General features: G+C 36.2%; 1 protein-coding gene across 5 annotated transcripts in view; it reads right to left on the bottom strand.

Annotated features, from left to right (window-relative positions):
- The window catches only part of MYO6 (myosin VI), a 107,259-nt gene that overhangs the window by 57,247 nt on the left and 27,851 nt on the right, over positions 1 to 22,161 (bottom strand). For all 5 annotated transcript variants that reach the window (XM_051778008.1, XM_051778011.1, XM_051778007.1 and 2 more), the window contains exons 2-8: positions 19,668 to 19,806; positions 13,739 to 13,808; positions 9,007 to 9,080; positions 6,879 to 7,008; positions 5,764 to 5,869; positions 3,871 to 3,926; positions 1,569 to 1,666 (exon numbers count right to left, since the gene is read on the bottom strand). In XM_051778008.1, coding sequence (XP_051633968.1) covers positions 1,569 to 1,666; positions 3,871 to 3,926; positions 5,764 to 5,869; positions 6,879 to 7,008; positions 9,007 to 9,080; positions 13,739 to 13,808; positions 19,668 to 19,784 — 651 coding nt within the window. In that variant the 5' untranslated portion in view covers positions 19,785 to 19,806. The remainder of the gene's footprint in view (positions 1 to 1,568; positions 1,667 to 3,870; positions 3,927 to 5,763; positions 5,870 to 6,878; positions 7,009 to 9,006; positions 9,081 to 13,738; positions 13,809 to 19,667; positions 19,807 to 22,161) is intronic.

Below are 22,161 nucleotides of genomic sequence, written 5' to 3'. Positions count from 1 at the left end.
GTAACTTCCCTCAGCTCATGCATTGGGTACATATACACTCTTAAAACAAAGATCTGCTTCACCCTAAAAAGCAGAACTCCTTAGCAGAATTCCAGTAGTTGCTGCAAAGAGCATTGCTACAGCAATCCTTTCACTTTTTGGATGGCAGTTCTATTACGACCTTCTCTAATTGCTTTTCAATGAGACACTTGTAAAAGAGAAGGAATGGTTAAAATTATAGAATACATATCTGGACAACATCTTAGGCGAACCAATTATGAAAGAATGTTATTTCCCAAAACTTACACTTCTTTTCCGAGATGGAACACAGATTTTGAAAGCCATTTGTTATCTGGCCTATGATAAAATTCCCTGTGCCTAGAGAAATCTTAATAGAAAAGAAATTCCTAAACTTAATGGTCATTACAGCAACTAAGAAGGGCTTACTGACTGACAAATTTGAGTATGGTTATTCAGTCATTCACGAGGTCTTGGTTTGTACTCACATTGCTTTGAGAAATCAGACCTAATAAGGTGACCACAAAGTAAAACAGGGGCTCAAGTAAACAGGCTGATCTTGCAGTGGAAACCTGAAACAATTTTTTAAGCAGTTTCTAAAGATACTGAGTGCTGTTTGCTTCAGCTAAAGCAATTAATCTGAAAGACCATTTAAGTGTTGACAGATAAGTTGACAGATCATGAATGCATCATTTCAAGTAGAAATCTGGATCCTTTCCACAAGCTTATTAGCATGAACTGAACCAACAGATAAAGTCCCTCTACCTAGAAAGGAATTTAGTTTACTATCTAAACTATTAGCCAAAGATCTGAAGTTTAGTTACAAAACCAAGTATGAAAACTTAGGAAAAGACTGCAAGCTCAAGACCAGATAATAAGCTTAAATTCTGCAGGTAAAGAACAAATTCTTTCAGTTCCTCTGTCCTCAGTCAGAAAGAGGAGGAGGCATGTACAGAATCTCTACAGAGATCATCAATAAAAGTCTTCAACTTGGACATACTGGAGTCTTCAACTTGGACGTACTGGACAGACATATGGTCATCCTTAATTGTGCAATACATACACTACAAACAAAACTACACCCAAACAAAGAAAATTTTTCTTAAATTACACAGTATTTCTGTCAAAAAACAATTCCTTGACTTCTGTCACATACATGTTAGTATGTGAGGTCCTAACATTTCATAAAAATACATTAAAAAAAATCAACAATTCATTTAAAGCTAAAATACTTTAAATCTAATATGCAACTCACACTTATTTGTGTACTAAAGGAATGTATGTGAGTTATTCTTTGTATATGCCTTTTTGCAATGAAGGGACTAATTTTTAATCTTTCGTGGGTGGAAGTAATTTTCCTTCTGACTTGAACCACTGCTTTCCAGTAATGACACAGCACTGTGTGGCTCTGGTTTTCCTTTCAAGGTGACAGAATACAAATCACATCTGTAAAGTAGGACAGTAGCTATTTGCTGCAAGACTAATAAGTCTATTCAGCCTTCTGCCAGTCTAGCGTTTCCATTTTATGACAAAAAATAATCACTGGTTATTCTGTAACAAGCTCCCAGTACCTTTTCATTGAAGTGGATTTCAACAAATTTCCCAAAACGACTGCTGTTGTTGTTGCGAACAGTCTTTGCATTTCCAAAGGCTTCTAATAGGGGGTTTGCTGTTTAAAAAAATTAATTTTTGTAGTGTTAGAATCTGATCAATAAACTACCAAAAAGAAAGAGAGAACAAACACTTACAATTATTCAGTGAACTTATGGGGAATAAGGTTTGAAAATTAAAGGGAAAATATTACTTGTTAGGAATAATCCATTCTGTAGATTGTACTAGATATATTGTGGTAGAACATAAAACTAGGTCCTTAGATATCACATAACACTGCAAAGTATTTTAATCAATACTATAAGAAATTCAGAGACAAATGCCAAAAATTCTTCCGCTATGCTGTTCTACACAAGTAGGTAAATAACTAATACATAAACTATATGAGACAACACACAATTTGACACTTCCTAGTTAGTTATTATTCATAAAATCTAAACTACCCACTTATCCCACAGACAAAAATGCCACTTAAATGTCATGCATGCAATGTATTAGATTGATTAAGGAATTAAAAAAAAAAATTAGACAAGTGTGTTGATTTCAAAAACTACTTCAAACTGCCCTTTCAAATTAGGTCAGTTAAGTGATTGAGTGATTTTATTTTTTTTACTGGCTGCTAATTTCAAACACGTTAAAGCCCATACAGAAAGAGTGGCAGCAAGCAGTCTAACGCACACACACACATATATATATATATATGAACACAAATATCATGCACCACTTAATCTGTTTGAAAATGCTTAGTAGTTATGAAACAAGGGCCTCTGAAAGACTGCATTTTACTAGCTTTGAAGATCAAAAAAAAAAACAGTTGACTGAATCTCACTAACAATAAGCCATTAAAAATATCTAAAAGATATTTTAGGGCTTCTAGCTAAAAATATGCATTGGAAACTAAGCAAGCAGAAACTCAGATTTAAAACTCCACTGACAACCATCTACATATCTGCTCCTGCAACAATTAAAGAATGAAGGAATAACATTAATGCTTGGATAAAGTATGGATGATATGGCATAATTTAGTAGGACATAAGAATTAACATTTTTGTTTTGGTTAGATTTTCTCTGTTTTTAAAATACAGAGAAATACAGAGAATTTTAAAATTCTCTGCTTATGAAAATACAAATCTGACTTCTTAAAGAGATCTTTGATAACTATTCAGGCATTTTATGTAATATTAACTTTTAAAGAAAAGATAAAAACATATTGCAAGGGTCTTTCAGCTAGGTTAAATGTTCTCTATTAACATATGCAATAAGCATGGTCGTTAAACTTGTGCCCAAAAAACTTCAGAATTCATGCATCAGATGCTGGTTTAGACTAAAAAACCCCAAACTCTTCGAGGAATACCTACAAGTACCAATTAATTTGCGTCGGGCATTATCCAACTCCTGACCACTTCCTGAGTTCCTTTAGCACACACTGGATTTCACTAAGGAACTGCTTTAAGCAAACCGATGTCAACAAGAGATTAAAGCCTGCAGTACTTCTCTTGAACAACAGAAAAAAGAAAAATTTAAAGCAAAAGAAAAGGTGAACAAATTTTTAAAGAAAAAGAGTCAGGAAATTTCAAAATAAATTTACTATATGCTATAGGAGACTAAAACTGATATATGAGGCAATATTAGGTTGGTTGCTTGTTTTAGAGATGTTTGTATTTTCTCAAAAACTTATTTTTTGTTCAATTAAGAAGTGCATGCAACATTAAAGATGCTCATCTAGATGATCAACAGTCTCTTCTGACCTGGTTTGGAAGTCGATTATAAAGACAGATACAATCAAAGAGCTAATCTGAATTATGTGATTTCTGACAAAAAAAGATGTAACAGAAAAATGACCCAGAATTATAATTTAAAAGAACTTCCCTGTTTTATCTGACTTTGAGACCTTTATGGTGATTAGGAGGAATTGCACTTTCCCCGTAATAACAGATAGTCATGAAAACATAATTTTGTCCTTGCAGATTATATGCAGTTTAAAATCCAATCTTGGGTACATAATGTGTAAAGTTCAATTCAAACACACACTCATTTTCTGGATCAAGGACTGTATGATACTATAGCAAACAAAAATAAAGTGAAACACGAATAAAAAAATATTTTTTCAGAATCTAGGATGAAGGTCAACTACCCAGAAATTATGCCCTAGGAAGTCTGACAATACTTATATCCTAGCTTTTATTCAGTTGCTGTTGACTCACACTTCTGAAAAAAATATAAGTGTTGGAACTTTGAGTTAAATGAAAGAAAATTCAGTACCTTCTACAATTCTGTCATCAATATCCTGGCCACTACCATAGGATTCTGTTAAATACCTGTAAAGCAAGAAAAAAAATTGGCATCATTTATCTCATGTCAGATTACCTCAATTAAATAGGGTTAAGCATGGTTATGCACCATACTTACTAACCATTTACTATAGGGAAAGCATACTGAGTAAGTTCCAAATACCTATACATTTTAAAATAAATGCAGTTTAACTTTTCTTTTTTGTTAAAACAAAAATATTCTTGCACACTTCGGGATTTTTTCAATACTCCAAGACCCATTAGAAATTTCTTTTAGACATGTATATGGAAATTACAGTTTTATACAAATATAATCAAACTATTACTCTACTATCTGTATTTCTTAATAAATCTTAGTAAACACATAAGGTTTCATGTCTATTTCCCAAATTTAAGATTGTTTCCATGCATACAGTTTCTGTGTTCATAATTATCAGTGTTAATAAAAACCCCACATGGAGATGGTGAAGATAGGAAATTGCAGGTGCATAATTAAGGCAAGATTCAATTTAGCAATTGAAGAAATGATTTTAAATAAATTCACAACATATTTGCTCTAAAGTTCCAGCCTTTTTTTTCTTTTTATCTCCTTGTGCTCAGGACATTCTTTCTAGAAATTCACAAGTAAATCTGGGACAAGCTAAAAACAGATACTGAAAATAGGGCCTTCCAAAAAAATTTTAGAAACACTAACCGAGCTGTATTAGTACATTTTATGTTCTGATCATGCAAGGGTAAAATCATCCAGCTCTTAAAACTCAATTATGTTTTGTACATGGACTCTATGGGGGCGGGTGGTGGGGAGAAGCAACAGCAATGTTGCTTGTTGTGTGATCAGAACTTCCTTTGCTGAGAAGCAGAGGAACAACTTCCTTTAAGAGCATTCCTCAAGAGATATTCCAGTGCCAGACTTTTTTTCACTCTTAGCAGGACCAAAGTTGGGATGTCCCCTGTGAGAATCATTACCAGCACCCTGCAGTAATTCTTACAGCTATCTGTGAAAGACTGCACAAGAGCAGAGAAGAGCAGTATGACAGGCAGACAGACAGCTGGGACAATTCTTCCTCAGATGTGGAAGATAATAACTCTATATAAATAGTAGAAAATACATGATGTCAGGAAAAATGGCATTAAAGATTTATAGAAGGAAACAAGGACAAGGTGGGGTGAGGGAGTGTATTCACACTGCCCGCACTGTGCTTCCCTGCATAACTGAGTCACCTATGATATAGGTGTATTTAAGGAGCTCTCCAGTTACAGTGTTCCAGAGGGATAAAAAGCACTTAAAGTATAATGGCAGTAAGTGGAAGCAAGACTGATATACATCAGCAATATGGCTTCTGTAGAGTTTAAAATGCTTGACTTAGTATTGCTCATATACAAACATTAACAAATAAATAAATCCCATTGTTCAGTCTTATTCAGTAAACTAGGGTGAAGTATATTACAGTTAAAAACCCTGGATACACAAGCAAACTAAAAAAAAAACCTAAGGCAGGAAAACAAAGAAATGCACATTTATGGCAAAACCAACAGTGTCTTGCAAGATACAATTAAAATGTCTAGTTATGGTTTTTTATCTACCACAACACCAGATGTGCAATACTAAAATGCCTGCATCATAAACCATAATAACTACATGATGTCACTACAAGTGAGTTAAGGTTTCTCTAAGTATGTAGCTATCATCATGTCAGCACTTAAGTTTAATTCAATTAATTTCTTGTAATAAAGTGCATGTGGAAGCTAATACATATCTTACTGAATTGTGTCTTAAACCTACTGATTACCATTTGCTCTGCACGTCAACCAAATGCATCAACACAAGAGATTCACATAATAACTTTGGTCCAAAGGCACAAACCTCAGAACAAATTTAGTGTTTTCTGTCTTGCCAGCTCCTGATTCTCCAGAGACTATGATGGACTGACTCATCTTGAGCACTTTCATGTCACGGAATGCTTTATCAGCTTAAAAAGAAGAATACATTAAACATGACACATACTAATATTCAGCAGAATTGCAAGGGTAAAGTTGAGCTACAATGCAAAAATCAAAATGTAACATTTTTAGGAATAAAAAGTAAATCTTTACAATTAAATGCATTAAAATTCATTAAAATCTGTTTCTGTTTAATTTATAGTATAGTTCATCTTCCAACCCGACAAGTAAGAACTCAAAGGCCTGAAAACAAAGACCTACTCAACTATATCCAGGACAAAACAAAACCAAACCAACCACCTATAACTACATCTCTTGAATTAAATGTATTTACAAAATAGTAACCAATGTGGCTTTAGTATGTTTCTCAAAGGGAAACTTTCAGTTTCAGTACTTTGCAACAAGTAACATATGAGACAATGAAACTTGGAAAAACATCAATTTCTTGCTATGCAACAGGTACTAAACTCCCAGCTATTTATACTTTTGATTACAAAACAAAATGCAAAACAATGAGAAGGTTTTTAACAAGTCAAATCTTAATTACAGTTTCCAATTATTTTTTTTATTTAAAAAAGTGACTGAAATCGGATTTATCCTATAAATAACATTTCAATATATTTTCCATCTGTAACAGAAGCATATAAAAAGAAACAGTGTATGTGCTCTGGCAACATAATAAAAGGCAAAGAAAATCACTACACTGAAAGACAGTGCCAATCATTATTAAACCATTTTTCGCTCGCAAAATCTGAATTTCTTTATTTCTTTTTTAGAGTTTTTTTTTTCTAAATGGTTGCAAATTAAACTGTTTAGACTTGAAACACTGGAGGTGCAGAATAATCATAAAAGGGTTGTCATGGTTGCTTATTTCCAAGTTCTTCAAGCTGCATATTGAAGATGAGAAGACTTGCAATTAGTGGTTTTATTTTATAATACATCAAAATAAATTAATTACTGTTAGAGGTGGAAATTTATAAGTAACTGTGACATATTTAGTGTTTGTTTTTAAAAGACAAATACAGGTTCAATACATACCAATGGCAAAAACATGTGGTGGCAATGTTCCAAGCGATCTACCCTGGTACTTTTTAATAGTATCTGAAGAATAAAACTTAGGTATATCAAAGTATGGATTCACTGCAATAAGAATGTTGGCTACATAGGTCTGTGAAGAAAACAATTAACATGAAACTATTAGCCAGTGTCCAAGCAAGTGGTTAACAGCACTTTTAACAACAACTATTACTATTGAAGACTACAGCCTAAGTATAACAGTTACATTTATGATTCTCTCCAGTAAATGCAGATACAAGACAGGACATATTTTTAGAGTTCCTTTTATTATCTTCTCATGACTTCTGTGACATTCTCTTGGGAAAATTTGCTAACCACCAAGCTATGGAGTATGTCCTGAATCTGACCTTTCTTCTAACCTCCTTTTAAATTATTTCCTATTGTCTGCATTACTGGATCAAGGATAGGACTCCAAAACCTCCTCCTCAAAAGTGAATAAACTAAGCTCGTGGACAGCATAATGCACTGTCCTCCAGCGAGGAGGATCACTTTAAAATATCTAATGGAAGCAACTCAGCAGGAAGAACTGCCTGGGAATGCACTCAAGCAGGCAATAAAAGCATTCAGCTGAGAGAAAATTAGCTATAGCTGCTTCCACAGAGAGAAATACAGAATGCAAATGTTCTCTCACAGAGAAGGAATTTGAGAAGAATCTCAAATGAAGGCTGCTTTTTACCTTTCCACAGGATAAGGAAGACTGAAGAAAAGTTTTTCTGAAAAAAACTTTCATAGCTTTGTTATAATGGCCAGATTACATACAGGGAAGAAGAGAGGTCAGAATCAAAGAAAAAAGCATATATGCAGCAAAAGATCTAAAGAAAATGATATAAACTTTCAGCCTGAATAACTTATTTGCTTTGTTGTTACTGAAATATCACTAGGCAACTGAAATTTGGACACTATTGTGATATATTGATAGAAGGTTGAAGCACTGTTTCTTAGATGTTTCTATTTTTAGCACTTATTTCACTGCAGGAAAACTTTTCTTCGAGAGCTGCAGGTACTAATATTAACTTTCCTTTTAATAACAAGAGAAATGCTGTTAACCAGGATTTAAAAAGACAGAAAACTGTTTACAGGGGAGTTAAAATATAAACTGGAAAAACAAAAAGTCAACTTTTTTTTCCCCCTCTAGAAAATACACCCACTCTGAATAACATATTAGTAGTACTTGTTTACAATGCAGAACAGCTTTATGAACTGAAATACTATCCTACCTCATAATCAGTTCAGATTCAGAATTTTACCTCCTCGGAGGTTTATTGTTTGGTTAGGGTTTTTTAAGGATTATTTTCCCAGAACAGCATTCAAATGGCCTTTTTTATTTATTTATTTTAAAACCAGGGCTTGATCTTGGGACATAAAAAATTTATAGCTATGTAAATCAACTGCAGCAGAAGAAAACAGCTATACTTTCTTTTTATATTTATATAAAAGGGTTTAACTAAATTAATTTTACAGCAGTATGCTAGAAGTTGATTATTTTAACACAGACACTTAAAAAATATGTAGAACTGTTTTGTATTATCCCTAGCCAGCTTTCTATTAGACAAAAAAATAAGAAAGAAGGAAAACTCTTATCTTCTGTTTCACAGCTGTCAATGTCCGGGCAGATGGCAAGGACAAAATGTAATTTAGTCAGAATTCATTAAGTACAATTAGGCAATTTGATAGCAATATAAAAGATTAAGATGGACATCTGAGCTAGGAGGTGTCAAAGACAGCACCTGTTTGCTTCGTTCAAAAATAATGAAGAAAGAAAACCATCTTTGCTAACAGTGAAGTAAGGTACCTGTAGGAACAGAGCTTTATGATACAAAGCAGTGCTATGGTTGCACATGAACAGTCATGTAGAAAAAAATGTATTGCTCTGCCTGGTAAAATTTAGCTAGCATTATTGTGATTAATGTGATTCTGATCTCAAACAAAGTATAATGTAAGGGAAAAAAGAGGTGCAAAAAAAGGCCTACAACTTCAACATTTCCATGTTAGCAGTTCTGTTATAGGAAAAAAACCAGAATTGGAAACACTTGTTGAATGTTTGAAAGGACATCTTATTAGAATGGTTCTCATGACATATAATACTTACGTAAATTCTGTCCTTGCTGTACCGAACTTTGATATTGTGAAGGAGAGTGGCCTCATTTAAATACATCAGGGAACCTGCAAGTAAAAGACAATCACATACCATTAAGAGCTCAGGAGTACCTTCATGTACAGACAAAAACCTAAATTTTAAGATTAAGGAGAATTTTACTTCCCCTCTCTTTGGTTACAGTTTAATCCTATCATTTTCTTACATGTCTTGAGGCAAAACTGCTGACTCAATATACACTTTAAAAACCACAGACCTGCTCTTTACCATACTGAAAGTTGCAGAACAAAGAGCCATACTGCAGGAGCCTCAACACAGGCTCTGCTCAGCGTAAGCTCCTTTCACCAGCCTGTCAGTCAAACACTGTGCATCTCACTCCATGCAGGACTCCAAGCACAGAAACTGGTGCCTACCAAAATCCCTAGCAATGACTGTCCTTCCTTCCAGCTCCCTTCTCAAGTCTCAGCCACAGTGTCCCCCAGGGTACTGCCACCCAGCTGACCTCTAGAATAACAGCTAGTTCTGGGGATTGATGGATATAAACATCTAATTGGGAAACACTGTCTGGAGGTAGCAGCAGCCATCATCGCAACAGCAGGCACCAACCTCACCTTCCCTGCTTCAGTTCTGAATTTTGTTAGTACTAGGCCTTCTCAGAGAAACTGTTAGGGGAAAAAATGCTAACACACCAAACCCTAGCTTTATTTTTCTCCTTTGTTCTTTAACAGAAAACACCTGAACTAACTGCTAAAATATACATAAAATATATATAAGGTGGTGGCTCTAGGCAGTAAGTGACCATCCACAGAAAGCTTCAGACCATACAGGTTTACATTCCAGCAAAGCTGGTTCTTGTTTTCAGCTATAAAGCACTCAAAAGTGTCAGATGCCTTAATTATAGAGGTGATTTCCACTTCCCATTGTAACACTGTTAAAAATATTATCCCTAAACCATTGGAGGTCTCCAGTCTCCATTTTCGAATATGTGCAACTCTTTTTATCTTGCTGCTTAAACTTCACATGCACAACACTGTTTTGTCTAGTTACAACTGATTGACTGCCATACTCGTAAACTTAACAGTATTAGCACCACTTTAAAAGTTGTATACATCTGAATACTGTGGATGGAGTAAGCACTGTCCTGTAATGTCTCTTCTTTTTAAGGAAGGACTGGAGGTGGCACTTAGTGCCATGGTCGAGTTGACATGGTGGTGTTAGGTCATAGCTTGGACTCCATCTCAGAGGTCTTTTCCAACATCATTGATTCTGTGAATCTGTAACAGTAACTTCTACCCTGTATGTTACACAAGGGTTACATACGCACCTCTCATCTATAATGACCAACAGAGTTGTTTGAAGTTGAACTGATGCCCTTTCTCAAGGGCTTCAGCAGAAAAAAAAAAAAAATTATTCCAACTTATTTACACAAACGTTTAAGGGCTACTAGTTCATTGACCCAAAGTCAACCTGTGCAGCCACCTACACAAGGATGCCTGAAGTAAAGTCAGGTTCACCAGCTGTTTGCAGCCTCCCTTTGGCTTGCTTAGCTCCACTGAGCCCTTCCTTCCCTTACATGACCAAATACAGCTTTGCTTCAAATGCCTGGAATCATTCACGATTCTCAAAGGACCTTGCCACTTCTGGATTGGTCAGAAGAAACCATCTTCCTCCACAAAATCCCTTGCACTCACATTCCTGTGTTGGCAGAGGCACACAAGGCACACTTTAGTTTTACACTAAGCAAACTCTTCCTCTGGATTACAACAGCCTTTAAACCATGCCTGTGCACAATTCCTTCATGAAGCAGGAGGGTGGCCCCCATCACCATGGCTTTTCCCTTGCCACCACAGAAGACACTCATTCCCACACAACCCCAAAGTCTCTGGTAGGTGCAGCAATCAAGTGCAGACACCCAGCACTGCACAGCAGGACTAGTCCTCCCCTCCCCAGGCACACTCAGTTCACATGGCTGAGAAAATGGCTCTGGGATCACAAATCGCAGGTCTGCCTTCACCTCTTTTAATGAGATCATCCCAAGAGGAAGAGACATTAGAAGGAAATGGGCCAGAAACAGAAACTCCGGTTTGCTCTAATGTAAGTTAAAGTTTCCTTCTCTCCCCCTGTATTGCCTGGAAGGAAACAGGGTGTTAAAAAACTAGCAAATTTCAAAATTAAGCCGTTCGGATTCTCAGTACTGAGGTGAGAAACAATTCTCCATTGACTCCCTTGACCGTGTGTCTTCATAATAACCTCTCAGGGTTTGCAGTGATCAGTTAATCATCAACTTTTTATTAGCATGCTTATCTGAACAGCAAAGGAACCCAGATTTCATTGTGTCCCCAGTACTCTCTATACAAGTCCTTGTTAAAGCAGTTATACCTGCAGACTCAGGGAGCAAATGGGAGCTTGCTCCCAGAGGGAATGTCACCACCTCCGCTCAAGACATGCAAACTAGGGCTTATGACAGCAGCTTTGAAATGCTTCTGTAGAATAAATCCTTTAAAAGAGGCATCCATATCCAGAGGCAAAGGAAGTCACCAAGAGAGAGAATTCTGAATATTCACATGGCTCATGCCTAAATATAGCCAGTGTACATATGTGCATTCAGTTGCCCATATATTTACTTACACACACACACTAAGTTCACATAAGTGAAGTGAAGCGCTAAAAGCTAGGAAATATCAATGTCAAATTTACTCAAATTGGCTCTCCTGGCACACACAATGAGTCAGGGTTTGTATGGAAAATTACTTTATCAAGTAATTGCAAGGCTCTGCATATAGAGAACTGCGGGTTTTCTTAAGAGTCTTATCTGATGCCCTGTCCCCCTTCATTTTTTTTCACTCCAGAAGTTTAAAAGAAATTAATCTTTTTCTTGGCTATTAAAAAAAATTCCACATATGGTAACATGTATGAGTGGGGCTTGGGGGGATCCAAAGAGGAATGTGAATCGCAAAAAAAGGAAGTAAATGTGTTGTCTCTGTACTGTTTGCAATATGTACTAAAAATTCTCATTTAAGGATGGGCTTGATAGTAAGAAAGGTGTCTCTTGCAGCTAGTGCATTTGGCACATGGAAGACTAAGGGTGCAAAAAAGCAATATGTCAGCAAATTAGTTCCTAAAAGGGAGTTAATCAGTAAAGTATAGCTTGGAATGATAAGCATATTATTAACTAGTCTTTCAGGATTTTTGGAACAGTATTATGAGCACTCAGTATGGTTTTTTTCTTAAAGATCAATAACACTCAACACAAGTGCTCTCTGACAGAAGGAAAATGAACTTGGGATTCACGCATCCTGCAGGTAAACCTCAACTAGTGAGCACCAAGTGAAAATACATTGGAAAAGTCAAAATAATGTTTGATTCAGATAAGATTACTGGAAAAAAGTATTTTTAAGTTTTATGTTTTACTTGGTAAGCCAAAGAAGACATTTTCTCTGACTAATTTAATTGAACAGTGTTCTGATGCAATCTCAAATTATTTCCATAATCTCATTCCAAATTTTGATTCCCTGACTATGACACTGAAGTGCCAAGACACCTCAGTAAAATCATTGTGACAGATGCACAGGTTAAATGCATTTCCCTAACAATCATTAAGTGCAGAGAATACAGACACCAACTTTGAAAAATTTCAACCCACATCCTGTTTGCAAAAATATAAGCAACTGAAATCAAGGCTACCAGCTTGGTTCTAACTATAACAGCACTGCACCACCTCAGTCAGATCATAAGACTCAGATCTCATCTTTTTGTTCCTTATGGAGCAGCTGTAACAGCTGTATTTCCTGCCATGGGATATAAATACTAAACTCTATTCCAAGACAGGAATTGGTGTTACGTCACCTAAACAACTTTCAGACTCCTAGCCTCTATTTTAAATGAAGAACAATAGAAGATACTTTTGCTCACTATTTATGAAGTCACCAGTATTTTCACCAAGCAGTAAGTACTACAGGGAATGTTAAAGAGATTTGCCCTCATCAGATATTCAAGACAGTAGAGGCTCTGTGATTTGCAGAGCAGCGGCAGCAGCAAAATATTTGTTTAAAGTTCTCTAAAAGCTGATGATAGTGCTTAGTCAGCTTTCTTGGTATTCTCACCCTCTCCCCAGATTTGACTAGTTTTCATCCACCTAACTGTAAAATATTGAATGAAATAAAAGCCCTGCACATTAACAGTGAATTTTATTACACAAGTTCACCTCAAAACTCCTTCTCCACCAGTACTCCTGTATCCAGTTCAACTATTTTCTTTCCCAGTGGTCCTGATAGGTCCACATTCCTGTCTCCAGTTTTGGTAAGGTTATTTTAAAATTTATTTTCCATTACCTGTACTTCCACGGGAATGCTATCTGAGAAATGTCTTACATGCAGGAAAATGCTGTACAATACAGCTGCTGATAAAGCAACTAAGTCTTTTGCCACACTATAAAAAATTGTTAGACCCATAATCTGAATGCAGTATTTCTGAAGTCAAGTAACAGTTGTATATGGGAATAATGTGGCTATCTGTTCCTCTAAACTGTTCAACTGAAAATTAAAAAGCCCAATAAATTATATTTAAAATAGGCTTACTTTAAGAAGTTTAAAGGACTAGTAAAGGTCATACATAAATTCAAGCAAAGACTACAAGGAAGCAACAGGAAGTTTGTAAGGAAACAATATTCTCTTCATTGCAAATTTTTTTTTCAAATAAATAATTTATTTTTAAATTCATAACTTACAATTATCTTCTACATCCTTTTTGCTATCCTCCTCTGCAGGAAACACTTGATTGATAGCAGCCTGGAAGGTCTGTTAGATGAGAAACATTAACATTGTCAGAAAATAAAATACAAATATAGTTCAAAGATATCGCATGCAATGATACAAGTCAGTGCACTGTAATTGTGCATGATTTAAAATTAAGTTGCCAGCTTTATACTTCAGAAACAAATTTTACGAAGTTACTAGATGCAGACAAAAGCTCCTGCATTTATATTACTACATGACATTATAAAAATGAAGTCACTGTAATACACATTTTATTGCAATAATATTTGATCCTCGTATCAAAATTTGCATGTAATAATGTGCAATACAAAAAAAAAGACTAAAAAAGTACTGCAAAGGGAACAACATTGTAAATAACACACACCTTCCTCAGTTTTTCAAAGAAGAAGGAACAAAATCCAAATTATTAGTTCAGTCAAAAGACTGTGTTGTCATTATCATACTCTGTTTTAAAATATTCCTACTTAAAATATAAATATTTGATACATAACATCCTCTGTAACACCAAATACTGTAGCTTTGGTTGTTGTTTGCTGGTGGTTTTAATTCAATAAATCAATACTAAAGTAAAACAAGACCTTCCTTCAACCCCTGTATTCCAGTTATACAAAACAGCCATTTATCAAGTGTTCACATCCAACTGCAAAAATTCATAACAAAAGCAACTTTGTTTCTTCTTTCCTCTCTAGAAATCATAATTTATATTGTTGTAAAAAGGAAGGAAAAACATCCCAGCACATATGCATTACAGCATCTGCACAAAAAATACCTATTGTACAAGGGAGATTTTTAATTATACTTCTCTGTTTACTGTAGTAATAGCTCGTTTGCAGTAGCTATGAATGAACAAAACCCCTGTTGTGCCAATTAAACATGACAGCCGCCATGCCGCTGCAGGCAGAGGTTCCTTTCCCCATGGAAATGGAGACAAGAAGTCTAGTCTCATACTTGAAAAGGCAACCAACGGGATCTAAGGAATGAATTTAATAAACAAACAAACAAACGTTTGCTTGTTTAACGCTGTACTCAGCAAGGTAGTGCCCTGAAAAACATCTCGTAGGGAAGTTTAGGAGAAAGACAGCAACTTGGTTCATATTTGCTTCAGCACTATATGAGAGCTTCTGGGGCTTACACCATCATGAACAGCCAGAAATTCCAACTCCCTTTGAAGGGGGAAGGGTTAAAAATGTTTCAGAGCAGAACTAATTGCTGCCAGTCAGAAAACATTAAATCTACTTCCCTACAAAGTTATCATAAGGTATGCAATTTGCAGTCATAATAAAATGTATTTTGTCATCTCCTTATCAGGATCTAATGCAGAAAAATATGCACAAGAAGCTTTTCTAAGGGAAATGGAGTTGCTTGCATTGGAACATCTGAACATCTGTCAGACCAACTTTCTCCAAAATATCCTTTAACAGAGTCTGGCAGAGCCATGGAAGCCCTGAACATCTTTACCTACCTCAGAAAGTTTCCAGCTGCTATTCAGTTCTAGCAGAGCAGAGATTCCCCACACACCCTTTTCTCCCTCTCACAGTACAGCAGTAATAACACATCATCATCATTTTCTCTACAAGTCTACCAACAGTGAAGGTATGTATCATTGGGTAAAGATATATTTGAACACAACAGTTACCCTTTGCGTGAAACAGTGGGAAAGTTTAAAAACATGACCGACTTCATGAAAATATAACTTCATTTCTTGTTCTTTCCTGCTGATGTGTAACCCAGTACAAAACAGTGTAACCACTAAAAATGACAGACTTTTTTTCCACAGGAGAGAATGAACACAATAACCAGCTATTCTCTAAGACTCTTCATAAACCTCTGATATTTTAACATTTGTGGAATTAAAGTCAGCCATGCTAGAACTATCCCAGAAGAGGAAGAGCTTTTTCAACATCCTCACCACTCAGCCTTCTGATTCAAGATAAATTTAAATGAGAAACAAAGAGTTCATGTTGCATTATTGCCTCCATTTTTCATTCAATGGAAGTTATGAATAATTTCTAGAATATTTCAGAAGTGATAAAACAAAGCAAAATGAAGACCTATCTGAAAGCTGATCTTTTCCTATTGGACTTTTTTAGATAAGAACATTAGTTTCAAAGTTGTCAACAAAAAATTCACTGCTGTATGCCACAGTTTGAATACTGCTTTATGTAAGGTGATTACTTCTTATGTAGGTAAATATGATAAAGAAGTACAGAGCTCCAAGTACTAAAACCTAATATTTTAAATAGGAAAATGAGCAAGGTATTCCAGATCTATCAATAAAAAAAAAGCAAAGAAATTTTTTACTATATTGCCCCATTTTTACTGTTTTTAAATGTTTATTGTAAGGAAAAAATGCTTCAGGTACTTGGTGGAAGACTTTTGCATTAAGCATAGCTTAGGACAAGCTTGTTCTAAGAAATTGGAGAGGGTATTAGTCTTATGAGACAATAAAGTGGTCTCAGGAAACAAAACAGGGTTTAAGGGGTTTTTAAGTGGGTTTTCTTCCCCCCTTTGTAAGGAACCAGCCCTTGAAATCCAATGGCAATCTTAACTATTCTCCCAGAAACTAGATGAGTGAAAAAAGATATCTTTCCATTCAAGCAGGATCTTCTTTCAACCGTGTAATCCAATACATGTAACCATGCCCTCCTTTATACCTTCCAGTCAAAGACAGGAGACCTCCCTACTCTCAGCTGTATTTCACAAACCAACCTAAAGCAGCACAAACGGTGTGTAGGACAGATGAGAACATCTCTCGTTTGCACAAGCAAGTTCCACTCACTGCTAAAAAAAAAAAACAACCCAAAAAACCAAAACAAAAACAACCATAAAAGAAATACAAACACCTTAGCTCAAAGCACTGAACTTTGGACATTCTGATCCTTACTTTCAAAGTACATTTATTCCTTTATACTTAGCCTGAAAAAATACCTTTCTGGTTACTCACAGCATACCAGAGCAGGTGCCCCATAAAGCGCTCTATGACCCTTCCAAACTGGCACAGAGCCATAAGGCGCCTCTCAGCTGATAGCAGGAGGGGTGTCAGTAAGTGCCTGCAGCACCTCACGCCTTCCCAATGACTGCCAGAAACTCATTACTGCTGATGCTCTAGGAAGTGCCTTCCCCCCACTCCTCAGTGCCCCATGGAGCCCAGGATGGCATCTCTTCCTAATCGCTTTACTCAGATTTGCTACCTCTAGGAAAAGAGTTAATTCCCCATTTGGCATTTCACTGTCAGCTGCCTTCTCTCCATTACAGCATCAAGGAACAAAACAAAGATATATGCAGCAACAGGATCTGAGAGAAAACACTCCAAGTAGAAGTGTAAATGCATATCAGCCTTGCAAGCCAATGATCTATTTTTTGGGAAGAGGTTCCCATCATGTAACACATGCATCGTCTGTTCAGGCAACACACTCCTGCAGCTTGGATTATAGTTCCTCATACAGTGCAGGTTGGGTGACCCAGGTCCCCACCTCTCTTCAGACAGACAGCCTTGCCACAGAGCTGTAAACACTTGGGTATGGGCTGCAGTACCCAAAACTGCTATTGCTGGTTTGTAAGTGAACAAGTGTGTTGGCCAACTACCTTAACAGAAACTGGGCTGGGTAACTTGATTTCATAATACAAAGCTATCTACCACCACAGTGACCCCAGCTTGCCACTGCATGCTGCTCTCCTGAAAACTTTCCACTTCTTCATTTTTAAGGTGGATCTGTTCTCTGACCTCGTTTGCAGTGTCATGCACAGCTCAGAAGGCAGAACTGAGAGGGTGCCACTCTGCAACACCAGAGCTAGCTACGGGCGGGGCAGGGAGTGGGGATTTTAAGAGAATATTAAACTGCTGCCTTGTAGCATTTATTGCAGTTATTAATGACATAAAGTATAATAAAAGGCAATAATCAAACATATGCATACACATTTCCTTTTCAGCTTATGACCTCTGGTAAAGCTACCAGCGCCTACAGAGAATACATATGACATGGTAATGACCCAGATTAAAAAATAATAATAAGTTACACCGCCCAGATATGTTTACAAGATCAGGTAACTCCTCTTCTCCCTGTAATTATCATGAGCAACTCTGGGGCTGCTGGATCACTCCTTACTGAAGAGCACTTCTGAACTATTATTTTAAGAAAACAAAGTTGATGATAATGGGTATTAATGCTGACTACTTTAAATGAATGGCCTAAGTACATAGGAGCAGAGTTTTCTTAAAAAGACAAAAAGCAATGGAAAATGTTTCACTATTAAAAAAAAAGGACTGAGAAGGTAATCATGAAAACTTTTTACTCCACATCTGGAGTAAATATATGGAATATATGGAACTTTGATAATTAAAAATATAGGACCATAATCTCTACAGCATTTAGACTGTGAAGTGTTTGTTCCCTTAGACAAATGAACATTAGGCCCTTAATTGATCTGCTTAATTCAAAACAGCCAACAGCAAAGTAACAAACTATCTAGACAAAAGAGATTTTTTGGTTGTGAACCATGAAACAAAATATTTGTATTTTAGGATATATTAGGATTTGTTGTTGGGTTTTTGTTTGGTTCGGTTTTGTGTTTGTGGTTTTCTTAGTTATATAGGGTCCCTGGAATGAGGATATATTAGAAATAAATACTGACTCAGAAGTACCTTTATTGCCTGTTTCTATTTCAATATACAGGCTTTTGCTCTTTATCACATCAGGACCACCTGGGGATATAACCATAAATAGCAGTGGTGGTGAAAATTATTTAAGTCAATTAAAGACAACTGCAGATTCGGAATATTTAATATTCTTGTCTGGATAATTTTGCTTTTCCCCAAACTCAAGAATGCATGCTCCTCCTACTACTAAACATATAGACTTTATCTCTCACATTCAAAAATGAGATGTTACACTTGCTTTGTATTTCTAAGGAAAGCAAAATCAACTTCCTCTCCAAGGTGCACGAAAAAGAAAGCCTATAAACATTGCTTCAAAAGGAAGGACTGCTGCATAACCTTTTGACCTATGACAAGGCATTCTCTACTATTGCTGATGTGAAAAAAGAAGTTGCAAAACACATTTTTGTCTTTTTTACATACTTGAAGATATAGAAAGGACATTATTAGAACAGGCACATAAAACATATTCACACAGAATGAAACCACAAGTTTTAAGAGTGTCTGATCTTATTCCAGCTCGTAAAACCCAGGATGCTGACCATCTGAATTAGGATCATTGATAGCTACAAGGTGCTTCCTGTAAAAACTGACATTTAATTATGGCATACTGAATCTGAAAGATGTCATGATAATTGAAGCAGTTGGAACACACTACTTAGGATTCATTAGGTCTTCATTTTAAATGTTACATTTATTTTGACTTTAATTTGATATAGCACTTCTATAGGACCTTTGTTTAACTTCATGTTACTTCTCAAGGTACTTGAGGTAAGAGGATTCATGTTTCAGTCTTCATCAGTCTAATAACAACGTGTCTAATCTTAGCCAGAGCCTAGCACATCCCTCTAGGACCATTTCTATGCATGTAAGGGAAAAGACATAAACTAGTCTCAACAGCAGGCTCTTAATCAGTCTCTAATTTAGAAAAAATAAAGCATACAGTACTGAATCAAATGGCTACAGAGATTCAAACCTCCTCTCTTTCATGAGCATGTACTCAATGCATATGCAGATAAGTGACAGCACACACTTCTTCTCAGCGTGATGGTTCATTGCAATACAAGCTACAGCTAAGCAAAGATCCTTAGCCAAACAGAACAGAAAACTGATTTTCCATGCCTTCAGGTTGTGTGTAATTGTAGATACTGGCAAATATATGTAGATACAGGTAAAATGGTTTATTGTATGTTTTTTCTCTATTCCTTTGTTTGTGAGACACTTACCTTGCCTTTCTGATTCAAGGGCTCAATAGTTAAGTTGTCAGTGCCAATGTCCACAATCATCCCCATCTGAAACCCATCAGTTGGGTGTGGAGCCCAAACGGGCTTCCCGTCTTCCATTGTGGGATTTATCCAGTATTTCCTGAAAAAAAAAAATAAACAAAAAAACCTTTGTATACAAATTCAGTAAGCCATCAGGATTCACTACACAGACTTCAGTTTATTATGTTTATTCCTAGTATTCAGTGTGAAGGGAGCCAGCTCCCACAGATTGGAGCCAGCCTTTTTCCAACCTGCAACACACTTTGCCTAAAGAGGACACCCTCAGATTTGAGTATGGAGAAGATTCAAAAACAGATCAGTTTCTCAGGGGGTCCACACACTGCTCCCTGCAGCTCTTTCTCCAGCTTCCCTAACTTGTGAACCAAGAAAAGAGATCAATTTAGAAGGGCAAGACAGATTTCAAAGCTAAGACTATACTTAGGAGTGTTTATATATATACATATATGGATAAACATGTAAAGACACACATACACACGCATATATATATCTACCTGTATGTGCAGGCAGAGGGTCACATGACTAATGGATAGTTGTCTGTACCTGATTTGGTGAACAAACACTTGAATTTCTGCAAGAGTCACATGTTGAGGCACGTGGGCAGAAATCCAGTCTCTTGGCATTTGAGACAAATGAATGTGTTCGCTCTTTTTGTGTGGCTGAGACTATGGTTTTTAAACAACTCACAAATATATTTGGTCTCAATTTATTATACTATAAGCCTTTGAGAGACTGACCTCCTGATACTGTAACATTACAGCTCTGCCTTTTAAGGAAACACCAACCTTACTTTCTCTAAAAACGTGATGTGAGAATTGTTTCAGAAGAATTTTGATGTACAAGTGAAATGGATGCAAAGGCCAAGACATTCAAACCTTATGGTCCTCGAGTTATGCAGCTAAATAAGCTCCCAATTAAAAAGGAGTATTTGATTACACGCAATACACATTGAGCTGACCAGGAAAGTTGCCAAGATTGGCGCACACTGAATGGCTAACGGTGCCATTTTAAAAATGCTGAATTGGTCCCTTTTTTTTGTGTTTTTGTTTTTTTTTTTAAACCTACTTTATAGTCCTTACCCTAATAAGGATAGAGTCCACTCAGCTTGAAAGGCTCACTTCTCCTGGCTGTTTCTTAGTCTCCTCCAAAACTCATTCAGATACTAAACTGACATGCTTTAGTGATTCCAAAATTTGTAAAAAGTATCTCATACCACAAAGGTGTAACTTGCATCTCTCAGCACAAACGAAATGAGCCTACCAAGCAGCAAAGAAAACACTAGCAGCAAATGCCAGAAGTCTGTAAACTAGGGAAAGTGTCCCATACTTTACTTTTCCCGCATCTGAAGGAAAAAGAAGATCCAAAATTTCTCACAACCAAGGAAGGCTGCAGATCTCTTTGCCATAGGCAGTGGTAAGGAAGAAGAATGACTGGCCCACCAGAAAGCTGTACAACCATGAGCAGAAAAGGATATTCTTGTCCCACAGAGGATCTCTCAGGACATACTGCACTTGACATGCTTTTTATTGCCTCCAAGGACAGGTTAGAAAGGTTTGAAGAGAAGGAAAAGGCTTGCTGTGATCTCTTTGAGAGCGCTTCTGGTCTTAGCATCTTACTTAACAGCAAACTGTCTTATTCCTTTGCAACTTTAATGTGAAATAATAGAAGATAAGTAATTCTAAAGAAAAAACAAATATATTTTTAAATGAAGTTGCATTCTAATGGGACTTAGAAAAAAATAGCTACTTACATTAGTGTTGATGTCTAGTTTTGTGTTTAAATTTACTCAGTTAATCCATTCTTTTCCCCTGAATTCAGTTCAAGATGCAAAAAAGCTCATGAAGAATTTAACAAATATTTCTCTTGTATCCTACTCATGCAATTCATGCTATTTAAAACATTAGAATTATTACAGGAAAACTTGTGGTTTACTTTCCTCCCACAAAGATTGCATATTAACTTCTTTTAACTACTCACAGGAAGTTTACGTTCTAAAATCTCCAGTGTCACATTCACTTCTATTTACTTAAAGCCTTTTGACACAGCCCATGAACTCTACGAAGCAGCATCTTCATCATGTGCTGCCATCACCATACGATAAATCATGTAAACAACATCTGTATTCACTCACAATTGGCTGTTGGCCATTTTTTTTTCACTTTAGGATACTGAAAAAGGAATATTTTTCTTCCAGCAAGATCTGACCTCTGAGTCCAACTGCCATCATGGGCATAGTTGCTAAACAGCTGAGTTTATTTCTGGCTATAACCAAGACTACATTTCTTCACAAACCTATCATTTGCTTTTAAAATGCTAGTTCAACTTAGTACTTAAGCGATATGTCCAACAACCACTGAAAACAAGGCTGTCTTTTATATCCCGAGTAGCATTGCATGGCCAGGGCTCCAGACATAACCATATGGCACAAGAAACAAAT

The sequence above is a fragment of the Manacus candei genome, unplaced genomic scaffold (assembly GCF_025592945.1).
Source record: "Manacus candei isolate 608988 ecotype Guabito, Panama unplaced genomic scaffold, ASM2559294v1 h1tg000011l, whole genome shotgun sequence".
Lineage (NCBI taxonomy): Eukaryota > Metazoa > Chordata > Aves > Passeriformes > Pipridae > Manacus > Manacus candei.
Note: the sequence above shows the minus strand (reverse complement) of the source record. Positions and strands in the feature narration are given on the sequence as shown.